Genomic DNA, 10965 nt, shown 5'->3' with positions numbered 1-10965 from the left:
TGGCCCCGGTGCTGCCCACCTCTGGGCTCCCCGGGGCAGCCAGGTCTGCTCCTGAATCTGCTGCTGAATCGTGGGCCCTGGGGACGGGGACAGGTGGAGCTGGAGACAGTTAATCTGGCCGCAGCATCTGCAGGGATGCCCGTGTGCTGAGGTGGAGCAGCACGTGCCACGGGCTGTCCTGGCCGGTGTACCTGGCTGGCTGCACAGCTAGGATGGGGCAGGATGCGGCCCGCCTTGTCTCCCAGCTGGGTGGTCTGGCAATTAGCAAAAAGTGCTCCTTGATGAGCCATCTGTGGTATAAATTGCATATATAGGACCCATGCTCACCTTCCAGAGCAGATCTATGCTCCTGCGTGGGGCAGAGCAGACCTGGGGGTCACTAAAGCCACTATTAGGGCCATGGGGCTGCGCCCCCAGTCCCAGCCTCTGCCTGCAAGCAGCCGGGAGATTGGGGTGCTGGCTGAAGCCCCCCGCTCTGGCATGTGTTTCCTTGCTGCCTTACAAATGGGCAGCCTGCCCCGTACAGATGATGGGGCAGTGGGCTCCAGGCAGTTGATATTTGCTGCATTTTCATACCTGTTGCTCGGGAAGTGGAACGGAGCCCTTGAACGCTCCTCTGTCGCGTGGTGGGGCTGCTCCAAGGGCACCTGTGCTCCTCCATCCCTCCAGGTAACTTGGCAAGCTGGTACCTGCAAAAACAAGTTTTACACCTGAGTGCCTTACATTCAGCAGGCAGGTTTGCTTGCGTTCCAGTAGAGAGATTTCTTCTTAAACCTTGCTTTTTTGCACTCTTTGAGCAGCATGTGCTTTGTCTGTGGACTCACTGGACGTTGTTCTGGTCCCTGCAGGTTGAGACGCTGACCGAGGCCATCTTCCCACGCAGCAATGGCACCTACGCTTGCTACCGCCCATCGCCGGCGCTGGTGGATGGCGTTCACAGCCATCATTGAGAACCTGCTCTTCTCTGCTGTCCTGCTGGGCTGGGGGTCCCTCCTCATCATGCTGAAAGCAGAAGGGTTTTATTCCTACCTGTGCCACGAGTCAGGTAAGGATGGTCTGGAGACTTGTGTGAATAAGTCTCTGCTGAGGTTTGCTGGTGTGGTTCCCTGTCCTGGGATGGTGTGGAACTGGCTAGAGTAGGGCTGAGCTCGAGGTCAGTCCTGGGGTAGAAGGAAGGGAGGTGCGCTCCTTCCCAAAACTGGTGGCATCCTTTTGATGGTGTAATGGGCCCGTAGTTGCTGTTGCTTTGTAGAGTGATTGAAAAAGAAGCTAAAGATAAGGTAAAGCTTTTCTGGACAGCCTTTTCCATTTGGTCCTGAGTTCTTCCTATGCATGGTGGCCTGGCTGACCTCTGCAAGGGAAAGCCCGATGGGTTCTGGAAGATGATGATTTGTGTGGAGGGTGTCCTGAGTTTGTAGGAGGAAACTATGGGCACCCTTTCCTTAGTGATAGGAAAGAAAAGAGCATGGGTGAAGATGAGATTGGGGGAGTCAGCGTTGCTGTTGAGGAGAAGTTGCAGAAGTAAATGCTACTGATGTTTTGTTCCTCTCCCTCTTCAAACACCTAGGATGTGCTCAAACCAGGCTGAGTCTCTATGGGGGCTTGAGATCCACCTTCAGGCCCAGCCAGAGGAAGCGATTGTCCATGTTGCAGGCACAGCCTTGCAGGGAAGGAGGCAATCTTGTGGTGTGGGAAGGATAACCCTGGGGAAAACAACATGTAGGTGGACGTGTATCCACAGCCTGGGCATGGGGAGGATTGTGGTCTGGGGAATCCCACGGTGTGGTAGGGTGGACAGCGGAGTTAAAAGGAACCTGAGGGTAAAGGTGTGGTGTGGATTTGGAAAGCTGCTTTAGTGACAGAAGGTTTGCATGTGCTCAGAGAAGGGAATAGCAGAGTGAAGAGAGGCTGGAGCTGGGTGTTTGGGCTCTGTCCAGAGATGTGTGATGGTGGATGAGATGAGAAGGTGGATCAGCCCATTCAGGGCTGGTGAGCATGGAGCAGGAAGCAGTAGGGAAGAAAGAGGTGGAAATAAGAGCATGGACCCCAGAGCTCTCGGTGGGTAACGGCTGAGAATAGCGTGGGAGATCTGAAATGCAGGGAAACGAAGTCCCAGCAAAAAGTGACTGTGAACAGTTGTGATGAGACTTTGTTTTTTTTTCCTCATTCATCAGCTGCTTGTTATGGTCTTCTCTTCTGCTTTGTGTTCCTGTGGGCGGCTGCCTCAGTCTTGTAGAGCCTGGGTTGCTGCACCTGGCAAATATGCACGTGTTTGAGTTTTCTACCAGCTGTTGCTTGGCTGCTTCATTTCCTTCCTATCCTTTGCTCATAGTGCAATGCTTCCAAGCGTGTCCATGCCACTTAGGTCTCCAGCGGCGCTCCAGACTGCGTGAGGGAGAGTCCTGAGCGGCTGGAGACCGTTTAAGACTTCTGTTCAAGGCTGCTCCGTTCTCGCCAAGCCACGGTGACAAAGTCACGGGGCCTGTGTAAGAGATCTCATTAAACCTATCAGGTGGAGGCTTTCTGCCACCAAGATAAAACACGAGAGTCGATAAGCAAACGCTGACTGTCTCTGAAAGCAGCCATTTTCCTATCTGCTTCTTGAGATGTGCCCTGCTGACAAGAGCTCTGCTTCACTTGGGGCCCGCCTCCTACTCTTTGCTTTGATTGCTTTCAGTTCGTCCGCCTTTGCCCCAAATCAGCGAGATTCACCTTGGCTTCTCACCCATGTTTGCAGCTCTGTGGTCTGTCTGGCTCTCCCTGTGGGAGACTGCGGGGAAGATGGAAGTGTTTGGACAGCAGTGAAATTGCTGTCCTGGGGGCAATTTCTTCCTCCTAATGACCAACCTGTGCCCTGAGGCAGGAGAAGTTAATCCCTGAAAAGAAATTTATGTAGTCAAATGTTCTCATTGTCCTCAAATATCTGGCCATCACTGCTGAACTCAGTGATGGCTTGCGATGAGCATCGAGGACCAGTTATGCCGGTTTCCTCATTCATCCATGCTTACTCGCTTTCCTTTCTCTGTTTTTGTCCTCATTGTAATAATCTCAGCGATTTGGTAGGGAAGAGTCCTAGCTCCAAGCATGGGGAGAGCAGACTCCCTGCAGTAGTCACTGAATGACTGGCACCAAGCTGAGTTTGACCTTTGCTGGGATTAGGATGGCCCGGTGGTTGCCTTTCTCAGCATAATCTATTGAATCCTGCAGCCTGAGTGGGTACTTGGCTGGAAGGTTGGTGCAAACAAATTATAACTAGTAGCCTTTGGGCACTTGTTCCTAATGGTGCTGTGTGCATGTAAGAATTCCAAAAAAAAAAAAAGACTTCTCCTAATGAGCCAAAGGTTCTTGGCAGGGCTTTTCGTTTGTCAGCAAAAGGTCTTGCACTTTGTGATGCTTTCCAACGAAAGAGAAAACTAGACCTTGTCCCTCCTGCGGGCTCTTCTCTGAAGGTAGCAGCAGCTGCCCAGAAAGTGACTGCAAATCATGAAGGGCTCCTTGTCTTCCTCTTGAATCCCCCCCCCGTTCCCTGCTGCCTTTGGCTTCTGGGATTGGATTTTACTCGGCCACCGTGCAAACGTGTGGGGTCTGCTGGACCCTTAACTCGGTTGCGTGAGGGTGGAGATGGACACCTAGGAAAAAATCCACATCAGAATAACAAGTATTTTTAAAGCAATTGTGCAACAGGGTTTGAGTGGGGGGTTGTACCCGTTCTGGGCGGCAGGTTTGGCCACATCCTGAGAGGTATGTTTGAAATTTGCTGACAAGGAGTCTGGTAGTGGCACTTTGTTCCCATTTTAATTTTACTACACTACTACTTGGCCTTTAACCAACTGAAGCAGCATCTTTTATTCGGTGCAAGTGCTGATTCCACAGCCTTTATCAGGATTCGGGCCTTATCAGCTGTTGGGGAACTTGATCTGTTCAGGGTCTTGCATTGCTGCCGTGTTGCTGGGATTGGGAAGCTCAAGGCTTGGGTCTTTGAGACATGGTTTAAAAAAAAAAAAAAAATCTTGAACTTGATAATCTCTTCACAAAGAGCAGAGATAAGGAGCCGGTTGGACAGAGGCCCTTCCTCTAAGACAGGGCTGCAGAAAACCAAAGGGACGATAAGCTAATTCACTTACGGCAGGTCAACGCGCCTTAACACGGGCATAGGAGGAAGGTGCCGCCTTACAGCTCTTTGCTCTTACTTATTTGGGGTCTGTGGTGGGGAACTTGCAGTCTGAAGGTCCCTTGCAAGCTGGTAAGATGTGATGACGGCTTGTGGAAAGGCTGCGCATGCGACCCTGTAAACAGGAAAAGAGTAAACGTGGTAGATGTTCGATTTCTGGAGGAAACACGCTGTGTTGATTAGCAGCTGGCGGTGGCATGGGAGAGCTGCCCGGGAAGGTGCTGGCCCTGGGTGAGAATTGCTGCAAAATGAAACCGCAGCCAGGGAGTGAATGGGAGTTTAACTGGAGACTGTGCCTGGTTTCCAGGCTTTCAGCTGGGTGCCCAGCGAGCGGGTCCTGGAGGTGCAAGTGGATGGGCAGGCAGAGAGGGAAACCCGGATTAATTGCATTTGCAGTGGTGTAAGGCAAGAACATCTCCTCCCAGTTCCCAGAAGTATGACACCATCCTGAAAAGAGAAAACATGTTCTTTTGTGGGCAGACTGCAGATCAGTTGTTTGCACATGTCTTTCACTGTGATTTTTTTTTTTTCTTTTTTTCTTTTTTTAACCAATGCTCCCAGACTTTTTGGCCCTGATTTTTTTTTTTTTTTTTTTAAAATATCTTTTTTTCTTTCCCTCTTTTAAAAAGAGGAAGGTGAGGCTGTGCAGGCTGTGTCCCACAGAGCTATTGCTGGGGCAGCTGGGGGTGTCTTGCCTGCTTGGATCAGTCTGATCCATGAAACAGGATGAAAGGAAACCTCCTCTCTGCCATCTGAGATGGCAGTCACTCTTGAAAAAGCCAGACTCATTCCTCTGGTAATGTGGTGTGTGCCTGGGATTTGAAAAGGTCAGCAAAGAGTAGTTAATGATTGACCCTCTCATGAAACCTACAGCACTTAATTTGGGAGAAAGGATGACTTTAAATGTTCCATGAACAGCCTGAACAAATCCCAGCGATGAGATCAACATAAATGATTACTGAGGCAGCCTTCCTCTCACCTAAGCTGTCATTCTTTAAATAGTAACTTGAACTACTAATTGGGCCGTAGAAATCCTGCTGCTTGTAGGGGGAGAGTTGTAAAAATAGGCAGTATGTTCTTGTAATTGCTGATAAAGACTTGCAGCTTCTTCTAGCTTGACAGCAAGACAGTGGTGAGCATACATGGACCGAGCCTGGGCTGCTGGCTTACCCGGGTGGCACTCTTGCATGTCAGACCTGGCATGCCTGCATGCAGGTGGACTTGGCAGGAGAATTTGGGGAGGGCACCGCTGTCAACACAGACACAGCCCTTCCCCAAAGCACTGTTGCAGATGGAGCCAGGCACGTAGGAGACTTTCCCCAGCAGTGTGGCGTGCACTGATCTGGAACAGGATCTGAGCCGTGATTGAGGGAAACTGCTGTTTGCTGTAACCGGGTGCATTAGGTAGGTGAGTAGTTAGGCAGGTTCTCTGCCCATTAATCTCCTCCTAGCTGCATGTCATATGCTGCCACTCGCTCTCCTGTGCCTGGTGACCTGCTGGCACATGAATCTGTGCTCCCCAATGAGACGGAGCTCGGCTGGACCTTGTGCATGCTGCACACACCTGCAGCCCCTCCAAAATGTTCTATTTATGGAGGTGGCTCAAAGGATCAGAGGATGCCAGGGTGCCAAGGGCTGCTTGAATCATTTCCATTACGCCTCAGTGGATCTTCTCTTGTTGCTCAGGGGCTGCTTCTATTTTCACAAACAATTTGTATTTCCACATAGCACTGTTGCCTGGCCCCTCCTTGGAGCTGGCGATGAGCAGCTGTAAACAAGGTGGTTGGTACAAGCAGGGACTGAAGTTTGGTGCCCCGTTCCCAGCCTTCCTAGCTGCAGCAAGTCTTCAGCGAGGGCCAAGTTTCCTTGCTCTTTCTGAGCTGTGTCTCCTGGTGTTGCTGCTCATCGTGCATGCCATCGGAGGGTCTGCTAGCAGGCGTATGCTGTGGGAGCTCCTTGGGGTCATGTTGCAACTGTACATGTCAATATATTAACAGGAATTCATCTACTCCAGCTTTAAATGCTGAATATTTCTGGTTTGAGATCTCTTTGTGGGGAGGGTTGACAAGATCTTTAACGCGTGCAGCCAGAAGTTATAAGGTCACTGCACTGTCCATGTCCCTCCACCCTTCTTCCACTCCACAGCTGAACTCTCTCTGTAGAGTGCTGACACAGGGAAACCACTACTACTTTGTCACTCTTCCCCCCCCACACACACCTTGTTTTTCCCGAGTTTAACCTCTCACCTACATCTGTTTCCTATGAATTTATCTTTGTGGAGAGCCCAAAAAGCCTTGATGCTGTGGGTGAAGCTGTATGCCTGTGCCTGCCTCATGGAGATGCTGTCAGAAGTCAGCATTTAAGATCCTGGGCCACACCAAGAGGAGGTTGTGAGGGAAAGATGGATGAAAAAGATTGAGATGTAGTATGAAAACTGCAGAGAGCCTCCCAAGTCTGTCCAGGACTGATTTCTAAGGCTGTGACTTGGAAGCCTCAGGCTGGAGTGCTGTCCTCCCCGCAGAAGGGATGCTGATGGGACATGTGGCCTTCTGGGGATATCTCTGTTGCTTACTCCGGCTATCCATAATTAGCAGGGCAAGAGGAGGGACAGATTAAGTTAGCAATCAGGAGCACATGGCAAAGGGAAGGAACAAACAGTCATCACTGCCCACAGGCAGTTTGAGACCATCTTAGTAAAGGTGTTGGTGAGAGCAATGTAAATGGAGAAAAACATCGTGCGCCTTCCCTGGAGCGCTGGGAGGGGACAGAGGAAGGTTTGCAGGCAGCTTGTAAGCCTCGGATATCAGCGTCTGAATTCCTGCTAATCCCTGATGTCTGGAAGGTGGAACGCGATTTGTTTGCAATGGACACAAAGCTGGGAGGGTTGTTTTGGGCAGCTAGGAGAACCAGGGTGAAACCAGTAACTGTAATGGTGCTGAGGCTTGGGTAGAAGGGAAGGAGTTGCAAGATGGGGCTGTGTGGTCTCCAGAGACGCAGCGAGGGCAAGAGCAGCTGAGGGGATCTCCTCCACAAGTTGCACCAAGCAGTGAATGTGAAGTCACTTTTACATGAGGGATTCCTGCTAATTAACTAACTAACCGGGGCTTGCTGGGAATCTCTAATCTTGCTTCATGTGGATGGTTATGTAGGTGACTTCTCTCTCTATTCCTCCTTTAATATTGAACTTTGTCAGATCAATTATTAAATATGGGGGCGAGCGTTTTATGTCACTGGCTTGCGGCAGCAGTAGGAAAGCAAGTGCTTTGTCACACCGGCAAAGGTTACTTATAAGTCAGATAAGCGTTGGGAGAAGGAGAGGTGGAGTGCTCTGGAGTTCTGGGTTAATGGAAGTCTAAAGGCACATGTGCTCACTTGAGGAGTTGTAAGCCACCTTGGGATAGGCTTGTAACAGGAGCAGAGTTGACATGAGGCAGCAAAACTGCTGCTGTAAAGAAAAGGGAACGTCTTCTTTCCTTTCTTTTTTTTTTTTTTAACTGTCCTGTTTCTGTCTCTGTTACACAACGTGGGCTCTGTTCAGCGTGGGAGTTTGCGTGCGGAGTTCCTCATGTAAAGGCAAGAACAGAAAGCTGGAGATATAACTGATCTGTATGGCCTAAACCCACTTGGAAAGAATAGAAAATGCTAACTATGAGGCAAAAGTTAAAGATGCATCGATCCTTTAACAAACGGAGAAGGCAGGTGAGCTGCCAGCCCTCCTGGGAACAGGGTAGTTAAATCCAGAAGGATTTTTCAGAGCCAGGGCAGTCGGGAAGCAGGGTGGCTACTGCAAAGCCATTCCTCAGCCCGATGCCCGCAGCGAGGGTAGGAAGCTTTTCGTTTGAGCAGGCTGTTGCTCTGTGCCAGGCCTTGTCAGCCCAGTGTCTGGACCTGAAATAACTGATTTGGCTGTAGTTATTGCTCCCAGTTTAGTTAGGGAAAAGATCTGTGAGAACATGCCAGTTGTAGATTAGGAGGACCTTATTTTTGTATTAGTCCCTTCAGGTTCTGCCGGGTTCAGTCCCCTGTAATTGCCAGGGCCTTGCTGTATAGCTGTTTTCATAAATTAATGAATCTCTGTCCTTAGGTTGTTATCCTGCTGCTGCTTGGGATACTTGTCCCCTGGGTGCTTGCGCATCCTTTTCCTGCTCCCAGCTGAGCTCATCAGGTTTCCCTTGTCCTTCTGCTGCTCTTCTTTCCCTTCTCCATTTTTCACTGATTATAATAAAAAAACTGGAGCGTGGGGGGTGTGTGCGCCCAGTGTGTTGTGGCTCCCTGCGTGCGGTTTTTCTTCCTGCAACGCTGCCAGCCTCATCCTAACACACTGCAACGATGATCCTCTATCATCCCGTGCAGGAAACACCACCGGCAGCCCTGAACACGAGAACAGCACAGCTGCAGAGCACAAATGGCCTTCCTGCAACGCCCAGGATGAAATGCTGAACTTGGCCTTCACCATTGGGTCCTTCCTGCTCAGTGCGATCACGCTGCCCCTGGGAATTGTCATGGACAAGTACGGCCCTCGCAAGCTGCGGCTGCTTGGCAGGTTGGTGTCCGGGGCTCCCCGGGCGAGCTGAGGGGTGAATTCACGCATTGTCTGGGGCAGATGGGTGCTGTTTGGGTGCTGTGCCTGTTGCAGGGTCCCTGCAGCCTCGGGAATTGGATGAGGGATGGGACTGGGATCTACTTGGAGCTGCTGGCCACGCACAGGACACCGGAGCAGCTCTGGGATGATTTTGGCCGGCACAGTGAATTGCTCCATAAGGGAAGGGCCTGGGACTTCACGTCCACACTTCAGCTCTCCAGTGTTGCTCTGTGCTCCCCGGCCAGATGGAGCCTGGAGGACGAGCGGAGTTATTTGTGAGTCACGGAGGGTAGCTTTTTCCTTGAGCTGGGAGCTATGTCCTGAGAGGCACAAAACCAAGATGTTACATCATTGTTTGCAAGCTGGGGAGTTAACTCGGGGATAAACACGTCCTGCTTGCCTTTTCTAGGGCCCTTCTCTGCCATGTGGTGTACGTTGCTTTCTGCCTGAAATAGAAGGTCGTTTGCTGCTTCGGTCATGACATGTAGGGATTAGTGACTTGTTGGGCACAGTGGACTCCAGCACTGCTGAATTTTAATGCACTGAACCGTACCAGAAACCAAACTGGCCCAAAGTGGGGAAAAACAGGGCAAGTCTCTGACTCAGACCCTACCAGAGAGGAGCAGGTAAAGGCTGTGAGTACTGTGACCACAGCTGGGTCTCAGGACGAAGGCTGCTGCTGTCTTTGGTCACCTCGAGGTGAGGGCTGGCAAAGCTCTGTGCTGGAAAACCAGTAGGGAATTTGGATCCAGCAAGAGCTGCGTCAGTACTGGGAGGAAAGGTTGCTGCCTCAGCCCTTGTGCAAGGTTCGTCTGTAATATTTGGGTATTTCCCTGGATTTTTCTTTCCAAATCGCCAGCTTCCCTCCCTCTTGCAGAAATTATACTGCGCTTGCTTAACGAGGTGCTGAGGAGGTAGAAGCATATGTAATTTACTGCGTGTAAGGCTGGCTGTAAGAAACTCATGGTTTTGGTTGCCTTTCAGTGCCTGCTTTGCTGTGTCCTGTGTGCTGATCGCGTACGGTGCCAGTAACCCAGACTGTAAGTAGGCATTTCTCTGCTGAGCTGGGAGGGCTTTGGGGCTGTGGCTTGGGTTTGTTTTTTTTTTTTTTTTTTTTTTGGGGGGGAAGCAGACAAGCTTGGCACTGCGTGCTGACTGTCACACCTCCAGACTGTCACACCTCCAGTGCTGTACTGGGATCTTGCTGAGGACACAAGCCAAGCATCTGCTGGCCTGTGGGAGCTGAGTGGCTCTGGGGAGGGCTGGTGTTTCACAACCCTAAGTGGAGAGCAAGGGCCAAATGTCTGAGATAGCCAGGTCTCTCAGCTTTGTGTCTGGGCAGGGCCAGGTCCTGTAAAGGAGCAATTCCAAACAAGTTCATGGCTTTTTCGGCGTTGGGAAATAGGTAATAGCACACAATGTGTAATCGGCTTTCTTGCTAGGGATAGATGGAGCTTGCTCCTCAAGACCATATAGTGAGATGACACTTTGAATCCAGTTCTTTCAAGAAAATCTTCCTTTTAAGACCCATTCAGACAAGCTGCCTCAGCAAGTCTGTTCATTAGAGAAAAGAAACCCTTCCATCCTGGAGAGAGATGATCCCATCCTGAACTCTGTCTTGGAGGAGAGCCCTGGCCCTCCCGCTCCGTGTGCCTGGGGAGATGGGTGCTGGGGCAGGAACAGCATGGCATGTCCTGAGGGTGTTGATCTGCTGAGGTTTTCACGTGTCAGGGCCAAAGCCCTCCGGGCTCTGTCTCCTTTCCCTCTCCACCCCAGTAAAAGCTAAGGGTGGTTTTTTTCATTGTTGCAGCTCTGTCTGTGCTCATATTCATTGCGCTGGCTCTGAATGGCTTTGGTGGGATGTGCATGACCTTCACATCGCTTACGGTAAGTGAAGAGTTATTACCTGACTCTATTTTATTCCTTACTATGGCTGTGAGCTGGGCTAACAGGAAAGAACAAAGTGGATCTTTTACCTGTGGCTTGAATAGCACATGTTTTTATTTGGTACAAAGGGTCAGTCACTGTTTTACCTGAAAGGCTGAATACTAGGTGGTTATTCTAAAGCTTTTTTTTTTTCCCTAGTCCTTTTTTTTATCTGTCCCTTGCATCTCAGGTGGGGGAAAAAAAGGAAGCGTTTTTGTCTAGGACTCAAATTGTCATATGCCTGTACATGCAGTGCTCAGCTACCTGGCACAGGCTGGACATGTGT

At 50.5% G+C, this 10965-nt stretch overlaps 1 protein-coding gene across 2 annotated transcripts in view; it reads left to right on the top strand.

The window, feature by feature from the left end:
• Positions 1-842: 842 nt before the first annotated feature.
• The window catches only part of SLC43A2 (solute carrier family 43 (amino acid system L transporter), member 2), a 28324-nt gene continuing 18201 nt past the window's right edge, over positions 843-10965 (top strand). The window contains exons 1-4 of one of the 2 annotated variants that reach the window (XM_009582929.1): positions 843-1045; positions 8525-8714; positions 9738-9793; positions 10564-10640. In XM_009582929.1, the coding sequence (XP_009581224.1) occupies positions 886-1045; positions 8525-8714; positions 9738-9793; positions 10564-10640 (483 nt within the window). In that variant the 5' untranslated portion in view covers positions 843-885. Of the gene's footprint in view, positions 1077-8524; positions 8715-9737; positions 9794-10563; positions 10641-10965 lie in introns of both variants that reach the window. The other variant, XM_009582928.1, reaches the window with a different exon arrangement.

Source organism: Fulmarus glacialis, unplaced genomic scaffold (genome assembly GCF_000690835.1).
Source record: "Fulmarus glacialis isolate BGI_N327 unplaced genomic scaffold, ASM69083v1 scaffold29178, whole genome shotgun sequence".
Classification (NCBI taxonomy): domain Eukaryota; kingdom Metazoa; phylum Chordata; class Aves; order Procellariiformes; family Procellariidae; genus Fulmarus; species Fulmarus glacialis.
Note: the sequence above shows the minus strand (reverse complement) of the source record. Positions and strands in the feature narration are given on the sequence as shown.